Here is a 20,498-nt window from a genome sequence, read left to right as displayed (position 1 = left end):
GACAAGTGGCTCCAGAGCTCAGGGGAGAGGTTGCACACCTCTGTCCCTCAGTCTGGAGGAGAAGAGTTGCCTGATGGTCTGCCAGAGTCGCTGCAGTCCCAGGTCTCTGAGGGGCTGTAGGAGGTGGCATGTTGGGCCCAGATGGTAACTTGGGACCATAGGTGAGGATGATAAATTTTAGAGGGTAAGATCCAAGGAGATCTATGGGACTTTGGGTATCTCTGTCTTCAGAATCTGCTGGCAGCTGTGGGTTGCTGGCTAGATTGTGGAGATCTGGGGAGGTCCTACTGGGTCTGTCTGGGGTCTTTATTTATTTTTTTTTTTTTTTTGTCTGGGGTCTTTAAAGAGAACATGGTTCGCAGGCATTTGGTGAGATCTGGGTGGTAGGCTGGAGTGGGGGATTGATTATATCGCCCCCATAGGGAATGGAGAGATGATGGGTATGTGAAGTCAGGGCTGGGGCAGGTTCTGTGGGAGGGTGCCTATAGGCCATAGGACCCCTGTTCCTATAGGCCATAGGACCCCCAGATGAAATCCCCCTCATCTGATTTCCCTCCCTTGTGGCAAGTATTGGGCTATGGCAAACCTGCTCAAGCTCCTAGGAACTGGGAAGGGGGCAGGGCTGGACTGGGGTAATGCCTCACATAGGTTTGCCCATGGCCACTTGACATGTCTCACAGGTGAGTCATATCTCAGGCCTGAGAAAGCTTGCAAAGCTATACCCAACATCCCCAGCCACACACTATACTTAGATTTGGGGTTACTTTCTGAAAAGGTTCCACCTTTTGGAACGTAGTGTGCAAGCCCCTCATCTAATACACAGGACAGACAGGCATAGGACCCTGCCCTGGATGCTCAGCTCTGATCAGATCAGATCAACAGAAGCCTTCATCACAACTCCCATGTCTGCCTCAACACCCAGAGAGGTCCAGCCACTTCACTTCTGGGAACTTGGTTAGGTTGCCTGAGCAGGGCCTAAGTCACCGGTAAGTCAGGAGATATGACCAGTGACCGTGTGGTTTGGTGGTTTCTGATCCTGGAATTCAGCCACCTGAAACTGTCTTCCCTGAAGTGTTCCAAGGAAGATCCACTTGTAAAAGATGGCTCTCATGAAGATGCATGACCACCATCTCCAGGTTGCCAGTTGATTCTCAAGTGAGTGGCAGAACTGGACTGGTTCTATATGGCCCTGAGGTGTAGAACTAGGATTTTTGAAGGGAAGCTATTGGAAGCCAGAATTTGGCTTGACATGGAGACTTGTGTGACAGAGCCATCCAGAAGGGAGTGGCCAACACAGGAACTGACTACAACTGGGAGTTCTGGTTGAGGTCCCTCATCTCAGGTTTATCAGAGACCCACCAAGGTGATCCTGAAGGGTCCTAATTTTGGGACTTCCATTCTTTAGGGCAGAGAAGTCTGTGAGAATCCTTTTGGGGGCCAGGCCACTGAACACAAGTGCCTTGTGGTTCAGTTTTTTCACATACAGCACACAGCCTCCCAAAGCAAGGAAATGCTAGTGTTGAGGGTGGGCCCCCTGCTCTCATCTCTCTTCGGGACTTGTCTTTGGAACCCTGGCATCTGAACTCCCAGACCCATTGGTATTAATTAGAACTGGTGAGTTAGCAACCAGAGCTGCAGGCAGGACAGAGGGCTAGGACTACTTAAGTTCTCTCTGGCCACCCCCAGGGGGATTCTCTAGGACCCTGGGCACAAAACTGCTCTGACGTATCATTTCCTATCCCCAGCTACCACCTCCACCATTAATCCTTCCTGTACCTTCTACAGGGTGCCTAGTGGGAGAGTAGGGGCTGGGTATCTCCATTACTGTATCTAACCCATCCTCTGAATTCCATTGGAGGCCTTGTAAAAAGAGCTGAAAGTGATGAGCCTAGGGAACGCTCTGGAAATCCCAGCCCTGCCCAGAAGGGATGGGAGCGGGGATGGCAAACGGAGTTTGCATGAACAAGTGTTCCCGGCATAAAGCTCCTCAGGGTCAGAAATAGCACTGGCAGACCACCTGACCCAGACTGGCATCCCTCACCCCCTCCCGCGAATCAAGAAACCAGGCGGCAAAGCTCTGGGGACTGCTTTTATGGGGGTGACCTGACAGAGGGCATGATCCGTACAAAACCGGGAACAATACATACATATATATATTATATACAGAGACGCAGTCCTGCAAAAGGCGGGGCGAGGGTGGCCTCGGCTGGAGAAACCGGAAGCCTCCCCAACAGCCCCGCCCCTGGCCCCGCCCCCTCCGTCTGCTGAGGCCGAGGAGGTGAATTGCACGGGCCCAGGCACTGAGACAGCCAGCTCTTTCAGGGGGTAGGCGCACATCTGGGGGCAGGAAGAGATTGCTGAGAAATACTGATCGATGGCATGGCCTATTTACAGGGGACGAGGAGAAGCCAAAACGGATGGTACAGGGGTTTTTTAAAAAAGAACAAAAACCCAGGCTGAGGCAGGGGCATGAGGAAGAGGCAAAAATGAGATGGTTTCTGAAAGGGGAGGGGACCTGGGGTAGGGGTCTCACCTCCCTTGGTCCAAGCCCCGATTTGGGGTTAAAGTGGGGAAACAGAGTCGATTTCACTTAGAAAGCAGGCTGCCAGCAGCGCAGCCCTGGTCTCCAAAAAGAAGAAAAGTAGTAAAATTTTGCCCTCCAGTCAAAACACTGGAAAACTGTGGGTGTGGGTGGGGTGAGGCTGAATCTCTGTGATGTTAGTACAAGGCTTCCAGGTGTGGCCCTGCATAGGGCAGGACGGGACTTGGTTCTCCAGTAAGAAATGTTCCCCTTGCCTAAAACCAGGCCCTCTAAACTGACCTCTTCTCCTCCCTTGCACTGCCAGGCTTGACCAGGACACCTGGACCCCAAAGAGGCCGCAGAATGGTTCCAGGAGGAGGTTATGGCTATTTGGCACCTGGGGGAGGGGAGGCACAAGGAGAAATTGAGGGCTGCTGCCCCAGGAGAAGGGAGAGCTGGACACCACATGTCCTGGACTCTCCCCTTTTCATGAAGGATACATGAGAAATCAGTGCAGGGTCAGGCCCAGCCTCCAGGCTCTGAGTGGACTCTATCCCTCCTGGGAAGGTGGACAAGGATGGGAGAAGGTGTGGAGACAACCCTTCCCAGCAGGAGGATAAGAATGCAACAGAACAGCACAATGATAGGGGAGGGGGGAAGGGCCAAGACAGTAGAATCTCAAGTCAAGAGGCCCAGGGACCACCTAGGAGCAGGAGGCAGCCTCCAGGTGGTGAGATGCTGGGAGAGCCCCCAGCCCCGTTCCAGTCCAAAGACAAAGGCTGGAGGTTGTAAAGTCTGGCAGTTTGGTCTGCAGGTCCTTGTGTCCATCCACCACCCAGGCCAGCCTTTGGCATTCCACGGCCTCTGTGCCTCAGTCCCATGGGCAAGGAGGCCATCCTTCCAGCCACCTGTCTGCCTGGGCCACCTTAAGGGGCCTATATGATGTGGGCCCTCTGGTCCCTGAAGCTGGGTGAGGTGGGGTGGAGGCGTGGGAGAGTCGGGGCACCTGTCCCCAGGCTGTTAGGGGGCGGGGTCAAGTATTGAGGACAGGGGAGGGAGGACAATGGGAGGGGATTAATTATTGTCCCGTTAAGGAATGATTCCTGTTAAGTAGAATTGGAATTCCTCAGTGTTTGCAGGTTTCCTTCCAGTTCTGAGATCTGAAAAAAAGGGGGAGAAGGCGTCAAGACTGGGCACTGGACTTGGGCCCTGCCCCGCCTACCCCCCTGCTGGGGACATGACCCTGAGCTCCCAGCCAGGATCCACAGGGTGACTGACCTGCTGCTCCCTCCTGCCCCTGGGGCATCCAGGGCCTACCTTGTCCAGGAGCTTGTCCATCTCCTCCTTCCTCGCTAGCTCTGACTCCTCCAGAACCCGGCGCTGTGCTGTCTCCTTTTTCAGAAACTCAATCTCCCTGGGGATCAGTGGGAGACAAACAGCGGGTAAGGGTGTGTGGTCTGGCTTCCGTTCAGAGTCTCAGGGTCTTCAGCCCTGTCCTTGGCTCTACCTGGGCAGCTCTTGCCCACTCCTTGTTCTCAGGTCTGGAAATCCTCAGTCTTCCCAAAGCCTCTGGGGCCCGGTTTGTTGGCTCTGGCACCCAATCATTACGAACCCGGGCACCCCCCCAACAGGACCCTCCAACTTCTGCGCTCCTGGCCCCCCTACTTGGCTGGGGTGGGGAGGGAAGGCCACCACAGGCCTCTCCATCCTCCTGAGGTCCAGGGCTCCCAGCCCCCACACGTACTTCTGCTGGTAGTCTTTGATGAGGCGCTTGGCCTTGCTGTATTTGCGCTCCAAGGCCTGGTACTGGGCCTGGGTCTCCCGCAGGTGCTCGTCCACAGCCTGGCACAGGCTCTGGGCCTCACCCCAGTAACCCTCCAGTTTTTCCATGCGCTCCTTGTTCTCCTCCACACTCTGCTCCAGCTGGGCCTTCTCCACCCGCCACCGCCCCTTCTCCTGCTCCAGGCTCTGCAGCTGAGAGGAAGGAACAGCCCTGGGTTGGTGGGGACGACAGTCTCTGGATGATTCCTCCAGATATGGAGCCCACTGCCCCCCAACCACTGCCTCTCCTTGGCTGAGTCTGAGAACCGAAACCTGGAGAGGGAGGAGGTAGGACCCCATCTGTCCCAGCCAGGAGCCCTGACATGTGCTACACTCCTAGAAGGCAGGCCGCCCGGATTCATCACTGACTATCTCTGTGACTTGGGGTAAGGCCATGTTTGTCTTAAGCTGTCCTCCCCCATCTGTAAAGTGGGACTGATTCCTGCCTTGCCAAGCTCACAAAGGCTACAGTATGATGGTAGATGGGTGAGAAGAGGGCACCATTGCCCTCCGTTCCCTCTATGTAGCCCTGGCTCCTGTGGCTTCCTAAATAGTCCTGCTGCTCTCCCAGCGCCCCTGCCACCCCAGTGCAGACCTCCTAGCTCCACAGCCCTCTTCCCTCTGTACTCACTTTCTTCACCACCTCTGTGCACTGAGCCCCAGATCTCCAGCCCAACTTTACTTCCGGCTCCTCAGAGGCACCCTGCCCCAAACTTGGCCCCACCCACGAAAACTTATTCCTCCTTTTCCAACTATCCCACCTCTGTCCAAATGTGCCATCAGCACTGCCACCCCAGTGCTGAGCTTCAAGCCCCTGACTGCCCCTCCAACCTTGCTAGCTGCAAACACCCCTTGCCCTCTGTGTCCCAGCCACACAGGCCTTCCTGCACATCCTTGGACCTGCTACATTCCGTCTTGCTGCAGGGCCTTCGCCTTGCCATTCCCTGTGCCTGGAATGCTCCCATCTACCCTCCCACTGCCTCATTTCCCACTAGCTCAGCCTTCAGCTGAGCTCAGTATACCGCTTCCCCAGAAGTCTCCTGTGATTCTCTCTGACAGCACAGCCACCCCCCACCCCCATCCCAGCTTCATCAGGTTCCACCAGCTCTAGGAGTTCAGCAACCCTGTCCTCTCCTATAAAGCCTGTGTCAGCTTCTATGTACAAATGCTGGTGTGCAGACTCTAAGCCACACAGGGCAAGGATCAAGTCTGCTTTTGCCCATCACATGAATTGGATGGTGCCGCACATCTAGAAAGAAAAGTGAAAGCTGCTTAGTCGTGTCTGACTCTTTGCGACCCCATGGACTGTAGCCTGCCAGGCTACTCTGTCCATGGAATTTTCCAGGCAAGAATACTAGAGTGGGTAGCCATTCCCTTCCCCAGGGGATCTTCCTAACCCAGGAATTGAACCCAGATCTCCCACACTGCAGGCAGATTCTTTTACCACTGAGCCACCAGAGAAGCCTAAAGGTATTTATAAATTCAAAGACCTTTGACTTGTTCCTCCCCTTCATGCTCTGCACCTACTCTAAGAACATGAACTGTCACCTCAACCTGGGAAATGCAACTTGAATCCATTGCCTCATACCCTCTGCCTGTGCCCTGGGTAGCCCTGCCCATACCTGCCAAGGCACCACTTGGGCCTCTAACTGGTTCACCAGTCTCCAAGTCCTGCTCACCCTCATGCCTCCCACTTTGGGGGTAGTGAGCTTCCTCATGGTCTCATATGGCCACAGGATCCAGGCCGGAGTCCTCAGTGGGGAGTCAGGATACTGCTACAGCCCATCCTGGCAATCCAGCTCTACCTCCCACTTCCCGCCGGGAATGGCCGCCATAGCCTGCAGGTCTCTTTCCAAAGTCAGCCTCCCAGCTCATGTTTGTCTCCCTGCCGGGAATGCCCTTCCTCTGCCTCAGTCACCTAAACCCTGTCTTCCCTCTGGGGCTCAGCTTCACACTCTCCTGTCTCCAGGCATGTTGGTCTAAGCCCACATATGGGAATGCACCTGTGTGTGCCTGGGTGCACAATGTCTGCAAAACCCCTGTGCGCCTCTGCCTCTCCCTGCCACACTGGAAGCTCCTAATGTCCAGGCCCAGTAGGGGCCCGGTACAGACTGTGCATCAGAAGTCTGTATCTCTATGCCTGTAAGGGTGTTGGCACCCAGTGTGCTTGTGCGGGTGTCTACACAGCATCTCCATGAGAATGCGCGTGTTCCATGAAACGTCCTGTATCTCACAGCAGACAGACACACAAGCAGACGGACACAAACGTCTTGCTTGTGAAGCATGGGTCCATTGTCCTCATGTTACGTCTAAGCAGAGTGGGTGTCTCTCGGTGTCTGGGTGGGTGGGTCTGTGGATACCACGTACCTGGGATCTGGGCTGGTGTTTGGATCTCTGGGTAGTTTGCATTTAGGCTAGGCTACATGCTAGGCTTGTATGTAGAAGACACGTGTGGGACTATGTGAACGTGAAGACATCCACGTTCAGCTATTAGAGGGCTGACAGCTAATAGCTCAACTTTTTATTAAGCAACTATTATGTGTCAGACACTGTACTAAAGACCTTACATGTATTCTTCTGTTTTATCCTCACAATGGTCCTATGGTCCTGGCACTATTATCAACTCATTTTATGGAGAATGAGGCCCAGAGCAGCAAGTGAGTGGTGGAGAGATGGTCTAGAGCTTGAGCTCTTAATACTACCCTCCCTTACTTCAGAGCAGCTTGTTTCCCATGTGCCTGTGGGTGGTGAACAAGGGTCAGCATGTACAGCTGTGAGGGTGGAAGACTGTCCCCCCCCCCATAGCCTCAGCCTCCCCCACTTCCTGCCACTCTTACCTTTCTCTTCAGCTGCTGGATCTCTGCCTCAGTCACAGCATGCTTAATCTGGAGCTGTGGGGGGCGAGGGCACAGACACTCAGCTCTGGCTGGGGCAGGCAGGGCTGCAGCACTAAATACTAGCCTGCCCTTGCCCTCCACCAGCCCAGGGACCCCTCTGCGCACCTCCTTGAACTTGTGCACCAGCTTCTCGGGCTCCATGTCCACAGGGGACAGGGCATCCTCATTCTCCGCCAGCTCGAACACCTCGATGGCCATCTCGCCCCCTGGGAACGTGGGGCTCAGCTCCTCATCCTCGTCAGTGGCATACTCTCCCGTCTGTGAAGGGAGACAGGAGGCTGTGTTTTCCTGCCTGCGCCAGCCTCCCTTAGCCCTGATGATTAGGGCTGAGACCAGCAGTGGTTGGTCCATGGCAGACTGGGAGCGACCCAGGGGTGTGGTTCATGACCTCCGCCATCAGTCAGGGGCCCATGCCACGGGGCATGGTTTGTGACTTCAGGAGAGTCTCCTGAAGGCAGGAGTTATCCCCTAAAAGACTAAGACCCCTGAAGAAACAGCCTTTGCTTTCCCCTCCTCATGCAGCAGGTCCCCTGAGGTCTAGAGCTGTCTCCTTCCTCAGACTGTTCCCCTTAGAGTGTGGGCTCTTAGAGGGAGCTATGTTTTCTTTGTAGGACCAGGAAGGCTTTCTGAAGACATAGGGGGTGACTCCTCCATCAGACTAGAGATTCTTTAAGGGAAGGATCTGCATCTCCTCTCAGATTAGGGACTCCCCCAGGATAGGAGTGGTGCTCTGGGGTTCTTTACAAGGCCTGGGAAAGTGGCAGAGGCAGAGGATAGCTGTAATGCTCCATCAAGCCACCAGGGGACGATGGCGCTCCCAGCCAAGTGGAGTCCCTACCTCCTCATCATCCTCGCCGTACTGGGCGTATCTCTGCTCCATCATCTCCCGCTGCCATCGCTCCTGTTCCAGGGTCTGCTGAATTAGCTGGGCCACCTCACTCTGCTCACCGGGCCGCTCCCGGCCAATCATAAACCTGCAGGGGCACCAGCATTGTCTCCTTTTTCTCTGTCCTTAACTGGAAACGCGACCATCCTCCCCGTTGGTACTCCCCTCTCAATACCCAGGTCCTCCCAGGGGAGGTGAAATGAGAGGGCTGAGTCCAGAGACTGCAGAGTGTTAATAATGAATGGGGGAACGGGGGGCCCTTATTGGGTTTCTTTCCCAGGAGTAGCAGAGACTCATTAGCCCTCCTGGCCAGTTTGGGGGATGGGGAGATGTCAGCCAAACTTCGGGTGAGGCTGCAGGGGACATGAATTCAAGGAGGTGCCAGTATAGGAGCTCTTCCCTCACCATGTGGGAGAAAATGAGGCAGGGAACTGGCAAAGCTGACCCTGAGCTGTGGAGGGGTGTCTTATATGCTCTCCAAGTCCTTGAGCTTCAGGAAGGGGCGGGATGATGGCGACTGGAGATTAGGATGGAAAGGAAATCGTGGAACTTCCAGGCACCAGCCCCTCCTCTCCGTGGCCACCCACATCCTGTTTCTCTCTACCACCCTTTCCTGGGGGCAGTACCCCTTTTGGAGGGGGCAGGGAGTGGTCCCTGAATGTTATGCCAGAGATGAACATAGGGAGCCTCTAACCCAACCTCCTCAGTTGGCAGACCCAAGGAGGAGAGTCCTCACAGACTACACCAGGCTAGAGGGGAGGGAGGGATAAACCCCAATCTGGATGGCATCCTCCCTGCGCCTCTCGGGATCTTCAATGAGTGAGTTAGGACAGACGGGGAAAGACGACCAAGAGGCCAGTTGGGAGGCATGGTGGACAACAGGCCTGAAGCCTGAGTGCTGGTGGCCAGCAGTGGTCAGGGGCTGGAGATGAGAAGGGAGACGGAGCAAAGGATAAGCACACAGCAATTCCTTTCCACAATGGAAACTTCTCGGTAAGTTGGGCCACAGAGGATCTTAACTGGGTGTGGGCAGGTGGGCAAAGTGGCCAGATAAAGACTGAGCCTCCTGTCTGCTCCCACTCCCCACCGCCCCCACCCTCCTGGGCCTCACCGCACGCGGCCCTTGGTATTCCGGAGCACGGAGGCTGCAAAGCTCTGGGTCACTCCCACCAGACTTGTTCCATCCACCTCCACCAGAAGATCGTTCACCTGGATCCTGGGGACGGGCGAGGGGGAGGTGAGTGACATTGGTTAGGGGATCCCGAGGGGAACTGCGGAGCTGGGGTAGACATGGCCCCCTTCCCATCAGAAACTCAAGGCTCAGTCCCTACAGGAACCTGGTACTTTGTCTACCTAAATAAGATGCGTGAGGCCGGAGGATCAGGTATCAGCCAGGCCCGTGGGCCGTGAGACCCAAGCAAGTACAACAGACACGGGCATCCGGAACCAGGAAAGGTGGCAAGCACACTTCCCAAGACAATCACACACTAGTCCCTTCCTCCATCACTTGACAGACCAGTGTGACATCCACAGAGTTCATCGTGGCCATGTACACCAGCTAGGGCCTCCAGCACACACGTGACGTGCAGCCAGCCCTCTTACACACCCATTCTGCACAGACCTAAGCCCACAGATTTCTTCCAAATGCCTGAGATCTGTGTTCACTACAGTCCCACAGGGTTAGTCCCCCCAGCACACATGCACAGTCCCCAGTACGCTCCAGCTATGGCGCTGGAAGCCCTGTTCCCCACACAAGGAGAGATGGGAGTGGCCCAGCCTGACCGCAAGGGGGATGAAAGCAAGGGAGGGACACTCGGCCACCTCCATCCTCCACTCCCACCTCCCTCCAGAGTGCCAGGCCTCCTCGCAGGGCTCCCACACAGAAATGGAGGAAATGGTTTACAGTAAACAGTTCACCCCCACCCCCCACCGGGACACTCTCACATGCACACACACTCCCCAACTGGCCAACAGGCAACCATGGGAGAGGCTCTGGGAAGTTCAAATAAGGGGGTAAGTAAAACAGCAGGGGTGGTCACCGTTCTTTTCTCTGCCCACCCCCACCCCTGCCCATCATGCCACCTGGGCGGCAGCAGACAGGAGCTTCCTGAATGAGGCAACTTCACCTCTAGCAGCATGACCCCAGTCCTCATAGGAACACCCAGTCACCTCTGTCATATGGAGAGATCTGGGCTTAGAGGTACCCCAAGGCACAGATATCAACCTTTAACTTACAACCCGGGGGTGCCCTAAAGCCATTCCCACTTCCCCTCTGCAATTCACACACAGCAGGAAGGCTCCAGAGGACTCACTGGGCTGCCCAGAACCCCAGGGGATCTTTCCTGAGCCCTCTGACCCACAGAACTCACACCCTCCAGCCTCAGGGGCCAAACGTAAGCACAGAGGCAAGGCGCAGCCTCCTCCCCAGCCCGGCCCCACGGGCTCGTCTAACCTCATAAGACATCTGAATCCCTTGTGATCTCTAGCTCCAGCCATACCTGCCTGCTTTCGTTGCCCTGCCTGGAACACTTTGCACACCCCACTCCCGTTCATGCTTTAGGTCTCAACTCCAATGTCACTTCTTCCAGAAAGACCTCCCTGAAACCCAAAGAGGTCAAGCCCTCCTGACTTAGGCTTTAGTGCCACCCTGTGCGTTTGTCCATTTCACCATTTTCTGCGTGCCCTCTTGAATGTCCATCTGCCTTACTACACTACATGCTTCTTCAGGGCAAGGCCCTCATCACGGACTCCCAGGGCCTGGCACCAACCCTTCAACAGTGTCACAGGCTCAATATTTCCTAAATGAAAAAGACAGCGCATGTGTACTCTACTAGGCACAGAGCCTCCACACCCACGCTCTCCTCACCATGGCCCGAAACACAACACCTACACAGCATGCAAGTGCCATGAAGCCAAGGGCCCTGTCTGTTCTTCACCGCTCCCTGGGGGAGTGGAGCAGCAACAGGCACAGTGGTCTCTACGAACATCTGAGCCCCACACGGGTAGTGGCCTGTGCCCCCCTCAGTGACCCACCCCCCAGGTGATGGCTGATAAAGGAAGGGGAGGTGGTACCTGCCGTCCCGATGGGCCGCACCGCCCTCAGTCACGGTCTTGACGAAGATGCCCAGCTTCTCAAGGCCCATGTCCGCCCCGGCCCCCATGCCAATGATGCTGATGCCCAGGCCCTCGGAGTCTGTGAAGCAGAGGGTGATGAGAAGCCAGCGGGGGGAGTGGGGTGGGGGTAAGGGGTGAGGATTTGCAGGGACACAGTGAGAGAGACCCATCCCCAGCCCTCAGAGTGGGGCACGGCCTCACCTCAAGAAGCAGTCTCCATGCTGAGGGGATGTCCCACATCTGGTTCTGTCACTCCCTCTTTGCCAAGCCAACTAGGATGCTCTTGGGTCACTGTCTGCCCTCTGCCCCATCCAAAGAACTGATGGGCAGCAGGGCGTGCTGAGGGGGCACTATCTGTATGCAGATGAGGTGTGTGGTGGCCACATGGACCGGTGGGGGAGCCACGAGGGGGCTGATCTTCCCCCTCCCTAAGCAGTCTCATCCCTGCTCACAGCCTCAGTGACTCAAGACCTCCTGCTTTTCTTTCGCGTAAGACCCACTCCTCTCTCCGCAGCTGCCCCCATCTGTCTCACAGGCCTCTGACATCTGAACGAGATCTTCCCCCACAAATAGGCTTTTCCAGCCTCCGCCCCGCCGCCGGCTTCACAGGGCCTGGGAGTCACCTGGATTCCTCCCTCCCCCTGCAGCCTCTGTGGAAGCCAAGTAACCCCCGAATCCCGTCAATCCCACCTTCCAAGAATCCCTCAAGTCCACCCCCTTCCCACACGGCCATCACCTTGTCCACACCACAGGGGCCCCTCTCCAACCATGTACAACCCTTTGCCCCACAGCACAGCTTGGTATAATCTCTCTAGACAACCTTTCTCACACCTTGCAAGGCTCCCAGTCCATCTTAGAAAAGTGGTCAACAAGGTCTTGTATGCACAGCTTTCTCCCCCCACCCTCCGAATCTACCAGGTCTCGCTCCTCTTTCCCACAGACTCCCCTCAGCTCCTCTTCAGAGTTCACCTCAAGCGTCCCTTTCCTTGGGGATCCCCCCAGGTCTGGTCAGGCCTCCTGTTAAATGCTTTTATAGTGGCCCCTCCTTCCTCTCCCGGCACCCTCACTGTGCAAAGGACGCAGTTAGGTGTGACCGTTCCAGCCATGCCTGCCGTCTCCCTCCTCCATCACGGTCCCATTGTGGCTTGGCCCACAGAGCCCAGAGCCCAGCCCACAGTGCTCCTACAGGGCCAGGTGGTAGTGGGGGTCTGGGCTGGGCTGAGTCTGTGTGGCTGTGGGGTGCTGACTGAGGCCCAGTTAGAGGAAGCAGAACATCTCAGTGGAAGCCCTGAGGGTCCACCCGGGGCGGAAGCTGGCACAAGGCGGAGGCCCAGGTGGCCCAGCTCACCCTTCTCCAGCTCCACAGGGAACAGCTCCAACCTCTCCACCCGCTTCTCCAGCTCGTACTCAGCAGAGGCTGCCATGGGATCCACGTCCTCGTTGCGACGATCGTAGTCCTCGTTGGAATAGGTGCTGAACACCTGGGGGAGAGGCTGCTTGTCAGAGGTGCCAACAGGAGGGCAAGGGCTAACCCAGTGAGAGCAGGCTGAAAGGGCAGGCTGCGCCAGCCACTGCACTCCCCTCCTGCCAGAGGCCTCTCCCACCCCCAGACAGGTTGAGGTAAGGCCTTCCCCAGCCCGTGCTGATCCCAGCTCAGAGTGGGGCCCGTCTAGTTCTGAGTTAGGGGGCAAGACAGAAAGGGACCCGGCCTCGCCACATCCACACCCTGCCTCTCCTGTAGCCCTGACCACATAAGCATGGCCAGTTAGAGGAGGAAAGGAAGGTCAATGCTGGAGAAATTGTCACACTCATGAACCCAGGTTCCCAGGTCAGAGAGAGACCAACAGACAGCCCCCATCCCAGACAAAGACGAGGGTGGACACAGACGGCAGGAGAGAGGAAGGAACACGCTGAGTAGAAGAGGGGAAGAGGAGGAGGGATGAGGAGTGGAAGAGATGCTGGAGGATGCCAGATGGGGAGGGGGGGAGCGGATGTGAGACACAGAGGGGGGGAGGGGAGGAGAGAGAAGGGTAGAAAGAGGAAGCAGGGCACCCAGGACCCAGCTAGCCTGGACTTGAAGCTTCCAGGGTGGAGGAGAGAGGCAGAAGGACCATTGGTACCCCCATGGAGAATGGTCAGGCCCTCCTCCTGAGGGGCCCCCATGGCCTTGCTCATACTGCCAGACCTCAATCGCCCTTCTGAACTGCAGCTCTCTGAGGTACCCCCCTTATCCCCAGGGCACTAGGAGGCCCGGACAGAGGTCCTGGACCCAATACCTGCAGAAAGCAAGGAGAGCAGGGAAGTGGCAGCCTCCGACACTGTCCACAGTGAACCTGGCCTTATTGTCCTCTGTACCCCTCTGCTGGCTCAGGGGAAAAGAGGAATCCCCAGCCTGACCCTCCTCCAAAGAACAGAGAAGGTAGGACAAGGGGTCAGCGGGAGTGCCTAAGTCTGGGTCCAGGCGGGGTGCTCCTGGTGGGAGGTTAATGAGCACCATTTGGGGCACCATGACGTGTTCCTGCTTCACTGCCTGCAGCGACAGGTTGGCACCACTTGGAGCCAAGCGGGGGCGATGAAGGGTAGCAGCAGCTCTATCAGATGGCTGGGCCTGAGGCCTGAGCAGCTGGAGCAGGACACTGTCTCCCCCGAGGCCCCTGCCAGGGTCCTTCTCCTCCAGAAGCAGGCACTATGGGCGCCCAGGCCAGCAGCTCTGGTGTCCCAGCCTTGGTTTAGGGTCACCCCCCAAGCACCATGGCTCCCACAAGGGGGCTCCTAGCTGGGAGGGGCCTACATGGTCACTTAACTCACTGCCCGCAACTTTACAGCATCAGAGAAAGAGTGCAAACCCTTAGAGTTCTTTGTTGATGGTGCAGCAGTCAGACTGCCCTCTTGACATCTGGCCAGCAGCCCCAAGCTCCTGGGAGAAATGGGCCACCTAGTCTACATACGGTGCAAGATGCTAGGCCCACTGCCCAAGGTCATGGGAGCTAGCCCATAGCAGGGTGGGATGAAATTGGTGGGTGGGTCACTGGGACTTCGTCCCCATTGCACATAGGTCCCCAGCCCCGGGATGGGGCCGGCATGCGCCTAGATCTGGCAAACTGGCTTTGACCCACTTCTGCATCTGAGTCCCTTGACCCTCACCCTCTATCCCAGCAGAGAGGGTCTCTTCATCCCTCAGTCTATGTGGTAGCCTGGGTCAACCAAACTCCTCCCCACCACGATTAAGCACATGCAGTTACACACAAACACACAAACACAAACACATACACTGTGACCTCCAAAACACCCTCATAGCCTGTCCTGGGCTTTGTCCTCCCCTTTTCTCACATTATTAAATCCTGCCCCCTGCAGGAAACCCAGGCCGGAGGGTCAGAGGCCTCAGGCCACTATTCACACTGCCCACCTCTATATGTCTAGCCTATTCGAGGGCCCTGGATCCGGTCCCCCTCTCCAAATAACCATCCAGAATTGAGGTTTCTGTCCTCAGCAGACGCCTCTATATTATGGCCAATAATTGGGTCATCCAAGGGGCACAAGACCCTGGACTTAGTATCAATGCAGGGGTGGGGGCAGAAAGAGGGAAGAACTGGGTGGGGAGGAAGACATCCCCAGCAAGGTCAAAAGTCACACACAAAGGCAGCACCACACACCACAGGCGAGCAACTGTCACCAGGGAGTCAGGGAGCACTGCTCCAAATCATGTGCTATTTTTTACCCAAAAATCAGGGTAAGGTGTCAAATATAGACAGCCAGAGGCTCAGGACTAAAAGACCAAACTCCACCTCTGAGGGGATCAGGCAGCTCAGAAAACTGCTGTGGCAGGGTCGTGGGGTGTCCTGACCCCCTCAGTGGTCCCCACTTGCATCCTCAGTGTCCCAAAAAACACCCCATATTCTTCAGTTCTCTGCCTCCAGGATCCCAGCACTTCAGAAAAGGAGAGGAGAGGCAAAAGGCTTGTGAGGTCACAGCCTGGGGGAAGGGGCTGGCCTGAGTGGGGAGTTGCACTTCCCAGGCCCCCTGGGGTGGGAGGTGGCAGAGGAACAGAGGTTAAGATGCTGGGGCAGGTGGGAGGAAATGGGCAGCTTCAGTGTCCAGGAGTAGTTATGGAAATTTCAATCAAACAGAGCGGGGGTTGACTGGGGAGGGGCAAAGGCTGAACTTTCCTTGGCCTGGACAACCCCCATGAAGCAGACTTGGGAGTTGGGCACAGCTGAGCTTGGGGTGGTGAGAAAAATCGTTAAGCTGAATGTGCCAGCCAAGAATAGAGGGTAGTACACTGCAGGCGGATTCTTCACCATCCGAGCCACCAGGGAAGCCTCAGGAAACTGGGGGCTGGGGTTCTTAATTCTCCCAGGGATCTCTCCCAGCATTCTCCTGAGGATCTGAGGACACTGGCACAACCCACAAACCAATCACCAATCATGTGTGTGCCCCCCAAAAGGGAGGATCTCCTGTCCTTTCAGGGTACCCAGAGAATGAGGCAAGAGCGCTTGGTGCCTGCCAAAGCCAAGAGCAAAAGCAGGAGGCTGCTGCCAGGCACCTAGGAGTTTCCCAGCCCCACCTCCTTCTCCTCCATACCCTGCTGAAGGCCTAGCCTCCTCAAAAACCACAGAAAGTGCCTGCCTGTGTAACCTTGTACCCCCACCTTGGGAGCTGGCCCAGCACAGACCCCAGGGAACAGGGCCCCCAGTCACATGGCCCCAGCTTAGCTCAACCTCAGAGACCTGCTTCCCTCTTTCACTTCTGCAAAGTTAGGGTGAAGGCTACAACCAGTTTGAAGGAAGGGCTGCACCTTCGTTTTGGGAAGTTTCTGGCTCCTCCACCCCGTGTGCAGCTCTGGTGCAGGAGGAAAGCAGGGGTGTTTCTAAGCTCCTCATGCCCCTCCAACCCAGAGCGGAGCAAGGACCAAAGTGGGGGTGCTCTCCTGAGGTCACAGGTACACATAAACACACACACACACACACCTTCCCACCACTTAAGCCCACGCGGTCGGCAGTCTCGGGAAGGAGAATGTCTGGGAAAGGAAGGGAAAGCAGGTGTCCCAGGACCGGCGCAGGGCAGGGTGGGGCAGCAGGCAGAGGAACCCGAGGGCAGGGCAGGGCAGGCCACCTCATCTCAGGCCTAAATATCCTCCCCCTCTGACAAACAGCTGGAAGTCCCCCACGCCCCCCTCAGGGAGGTAACTTCTGGGAAGGGGGCTGGGTGACAGGGCTGACTCAGCCTGCCAAACCCGGCTGGCTGGCGAGGCGGGGGCGACTGCGTGCACGTGGCAGGGGCGGCGAGGGGGCGGGAAGGGGGGTTCACTTACTTGGATGGGCGCTGTGCTGAAATGGATCTTTCGGCTCGGGGCCGGGTCCTCTTCTTCCGAGAGCCCTGGGATCTCCACGCACCCCGACTCGGGCTCGTAGGGGGGCTCCCCCTCCTCCTCTTCTTCGTCGTCCTCCTCCAGGGCACTGCCCCCAGAGTCCTCCCCCAGCCCACTGTAGGCGCTCACGTCCACCAAGTCCGCCTCCGAGAAGTCCTCCTTTTTGGACTCGTCTACGTCCTCGGGGGCCACGTCCGGGGCCCGGCCATTGCCCACCCCCTTTTCAGGCACCGCCACGGTCGCTGCCTCCTCCTCCGGAGCCGCCTGAGCCTTCTGCTCCTCAGGCGCCGGGCTAGCGGTGGTTGCCAAGGCGCTGCCATTCTCCAGGGCCGCGTGGACTGTCACCTCCGCCTGGATCACCTCTGTGGGCGCTGCCTCGGCCTCCGACTCCCCGCTCTCCTCCACCTCCACCGGCTTAATCTTGTGCACCTCCCGGGGCTTGGGGGGCGGCCGGGCGGGGGCCACTCTGTGCTGTGGGGGCTGTTGCCCTCCGGGGCCGCGCTCCTTCTCGGCTGGGGCATCCCCCGACGGGGCGGGCGGCGGCGGGGGCGGCTGAAACACCCGGGACCGCTTACTGACCAGCTTCGAGTTGACCTGGGGAATCCCGGCGGCCGCGGCCCTGGGCAGCCCGGGCCCGCGGTGGAGGCCGGTCCTCGAGTCGGCCTTCTCAAAGACGGCGCTTAGCTGGCTGACCGTCGGGGACACGGCGTCGGCGTCCAGCTTGTCCAGCGCCTCGGTGCTGCCGTTGAAGCGCACCACGACGTCCAGCTTCCGGTCCTGCAGGCCGGCGCGCTCCTGCCTCAGAAGCCGCCGCGCCGCGGCCTCCTTGTCGCCGCCCGCGGCCGCGGGGACGCTCCGTTCGAACAGCTTCCGCGTCTCCTGCAGCCGGGACGGCGGGTGCGGCGGCGGCGCGGGCTGCGCGGAGGGCGCGGGCTTGGAGTCGAAGCGGCTCACGCGCTCCGATACGCTGGTGCCCAGCTTCAACAGGGCGCTATGGTCCACGTTCTCGTTCAGGCTGCTGGCCCGCGGCAGCGACAATCGCACGCCGCGCTCGGGCGCCCGCAGGGCCTCGGTGGGGCCCGCGCCGCCGCCCGCATCGCCCGGCGCGCCTGCCGTCGTGCCCATCTGCAGGAACATACTTTTGATGCGATGGACGTTGGAGCCATATTTCTTGTGGTGGGCTGCCTTGGGTGCCTCGTCGGGCCCGGGCGCGTCGGGCGGTTTCAGAGCCTGGATGCCCGCCTCGTAGGCGCTGCGGTGCGGGGAGGCGCTCCGGAGGGGACCCCCAGGCCCCCGTGGCTCCGTCTTCATCATAGTGGGGGGAGCCGGGTTCGCATCCCAACGCTTCCCGCTCCCCCCTTCCAACAGGCGGCGGGCCAAGTCGGGACCACCGCCCCCTCCCCCCAGAGAAAAGGAACCCCGAAAGGCCTTTTTAAAGCCTCCCCCCAAAACTAAGCTGCCCAAAACAGTTAACCTAGCTTTAAAAAAAAAGAAAAAGAAAAAAAAAATCTCCGAGCGCCCTGTGTGGATCGCCTCCCCCAATCAAGCTGCCAAAGACAGCCCGCCCTTCTACCAAAGCCCGAGCGGCCTGGTATGGTCGCCCCCACCCAAATTAGAAAAGGGGCGCTCAGAGCCGGTGGGACCGCTCGCCCTGCAGCAGCGGAGGCGCCCGCTCACATCGTCCGAGGCGGTGTCAGCGGGGCTGGTAGCCCCGGCACCCCCCACCCCGGCCGGGGGCCTTGGCTCTCCAGGGGCCCGGCACCCGGGCGCCCATAGCTGCTCGGCCGGCCCGGGCCGCTCCGCCGCCGCCGCCGCGCCACCCTCCCTCCCTCCCTCCCCCCCGCGCCCCGAGCCTCGGTCTTTCTCTAGCTCTGCCCGAGCGGCGGCTGCCGGAGACCGAGCGGCTGCCCTTCTCGCCGCCGCCGCTGGGGGACTGGCATCTCTGGGTCCTAAAGGGATCGGATTTCCGGGACCCGAGCCTGTGAGCCCTCCCCTTCCCCTCCACCCCAGTGTATACTCCTCCCCTACCGGCCCTCGCCATAGCCAGCCACTGACCCCAGAGGTTGGCCAGTCTTCTTCAGCCCTTCCACGCCAACCTCTGACTGTAGCTTTTCGCAACATATATAACCTCACCCCCCATTAAATATTAAATAAGTGTGTTAGTCGCTCAGTCGTGTCCGACTCTTTGCGACCCCATGGACTGTAGCCCACTAGGCTCCTCTCTGTCCATGGAATTCTCCAGGCAGGGATACTGGAGTGGTTTGCCATTTCCTCCTCCAGGGAATCTTCCTGACCCAGGGACTGAATCCCGGGCTCCCGCATTGCAGGCAGATTCTTTTCTGTCTGAGCCACCAGGGAAGCCCTCCACTAAATTTGGGGGGAAGGCACTCTGGTTTCGTCGTGGCCCTCCTCTACTCTGGGTGTGGAGGGGGAATTAATGGGGGAGGGGCAAGGGATCATTTTCTTCAAGATTCTTGGAGCTGCCTAGTTTGAACTTTTTTAAAACTCAGATTTCTGGATCCTCCCCCAGACTTTGTGAAGCAGAATCTCAGAGGCTGGCCTTGGAATCTGCATTGTAACAATAGGGAACCTTTGTACTTTTTAAGGTGTGAAGCTTTGGCCCAGTGTTCCTGGTCTCATGGTGGGGGAGAAAGGGAAAGAAAGGAATGGTCCTCATCACCCAGGTGGCCGCCTGAAGCTGGCTTTTGCCCTCTGGAATTCTGAAGAGGGTATGCTGTCAACTGCCTGCACTGTGCCCACGCTGGAAATGAAGGGTGGAATCCCTGTCTTCGGGGCCTTACTAGGGCACTCCTGCCTCTCAAACAGGAAGAAGGAGTTTTAGAGGAGGAATTCTGGAGGCCTGGGGCCCAAGTTTCACCAGTGAGAGCTCTAGCTTTTATCTCTCATCTAAAGGATTCTGGCCACTGTGTACAAGTGTGAATGTAGGGAGGGAGGGTGAAGGGTGGCAGTGACACCTACGTCCGCTGTCCTGGCAGCTGTTTTGGTACTCCCCTCAACCCCCCATACATATCAAGGGGCCTGGGATTGCCCTGTACCCTTGCTCAGGGCCTGGGAGTGAAGGTCCACCCACTTGGTCATGACAGATCCAGATGCGCAGCCTCACTCCACAGATTCCAGAAAATAATGAACATTGTGGACCCTAGGACCCAGAGAACACCTCAGGCACAAAGCCTCCCCCCACTCCCAGCTGCTTCCTGCATCTCAGGCCTTCCTGCAGCCTCTGCCTCCTCCCCCTCCCTCTTCCCTTCCATCCTCTTCCTCTTCTTTCCGATCTCCCACTACCCGCCCCCCTTGCTTAGAAGGGCTGTTCAAAGGAATTCTCTCATCCCTCCACTGTCGGGATGTGTGTGGGTTTTGTGGGAGATAAACTGGGTAGCACGTGCAAAAGCTCGTGGGGGATGGGGTGTGGGAAGCCTCCTGGGAACCCTGAATATTGGGACAGGGAGGGGCCAGGAGCCACAGGACTGATCTTGAGGCTGGCAATCCTGAGGCTAAGGGAAAGGGAAGATTTGGGCACTGAGCAGGAGCTTCAGTGACTTGGATTTCCAAGCCCAAGTCTGGGACTTGACCCTCCCCACCTACAGGCCCCACCCCCAACCTCATTAGGGAAGTTAGGTGAGACAGAAGTCTCACTAGTTGGGGGTTTGAGCAGTGTCCTCAAAAACTCCTGTGTGGATTGAGGGAGGGCTCAGGCCCCAGGGTATTCTGCCCAGAATCTCCCACAGCCTTTGATGAGTCATTCTAACTGGTCCCAGCCCAGGGGTCTGTGCCCACGCTTCTGGCCAGGTGGGGAAGCCAGCTTCTAAGGATGGGAGGAGGAGCTAAGAGCCAACTGTCAGGCCCTGCGGACACCTCCCTCCCCGGCCCCCC

General features: G+C 57.8%; 1 protein-coding gene across 1 annotated transcript; it reads right to left on the bottom strand.

Moving 5' to 3' along the window:
- Nucleotides 1-2,076: 2,076 nt before the first annotated feature.
- PPP1R9B (protein phosphatase 1 regulatory subunit 9B) lies at nucleotides 2,077-18,405 on the bottom strand. Its single transcript, XM_061143759.1, has 10 exons — nucleotides 16,551-18,405; nucleotides 12,588-12,720; nucleotides 11,198-11,318; nucleotides 9,237-9,341; nucleotides 8,078-8,213; nucleotides 7,345-7,497; nucleotides 7,180-7,233; nucleotides 4,266-4,495; nucleotides 3,839-3,935; nucleotides 2,077-3,681 (listed from the first exon to the last, which is right to left on the bottom strand). Exons 1-10 carry the CDS (start codon nucleotides 17,919-17,921, stop codon nucleotides 3,628-3,630), a joined length of 2,454 nt encoding a protein of 817 aa, XP_060999742.1. The 5' UTR covers nucleotides 17,922-18,405; the 3' UTR covers nucleotides 2,077-3,627.
- Between the last annotated feature and the right edge of the window lie 2,093 nt (nucleotides 18,406-20,498).

Source organism: Dama dama, chromosome 5 (assembly GCF_033118175.1).
Source record: "Dama dama isolate Ldn47 chromosome 5, ASM3311817v1, whole genome shotgun sequence".
NCBI lineage: Eukaryota > Metazoa > Chordata > Mammalia > Artiodactyla > Cervidae > Dama > Dama dama.
The sequence above is the reverse complement of the archived record's forward strand: the minus strand, read 5'-3'. Positions and strand labels throughout refer to the sequence as shown.

Excerpts from the sequence above, each read along its gene's own strand:
- PPP1R9B (XM_061143759.1), bottom strand. The coding sequence starts at position 17,921 with ATGATGAAGACGGAGCCACGGGGGCCTGGGGGTCCCCTCCGGAGCGCC. Across the intron at positions 8,214-9,236 it reads AATACCAAGGGCCGCGTGCG|GTTTATGATTGGCCGGGAGC; the intron begins GTGAGGCCCAGG and ends GTGCCCCTGCAG. Across the intron at positions 7,498-8,077 it reads ACGGCGAGGATGATGAGGAG|ACGGGAGAGTATGCCACTGA; the intron begins GTAGGGACTCCA and ends CTCCCTTCACAG.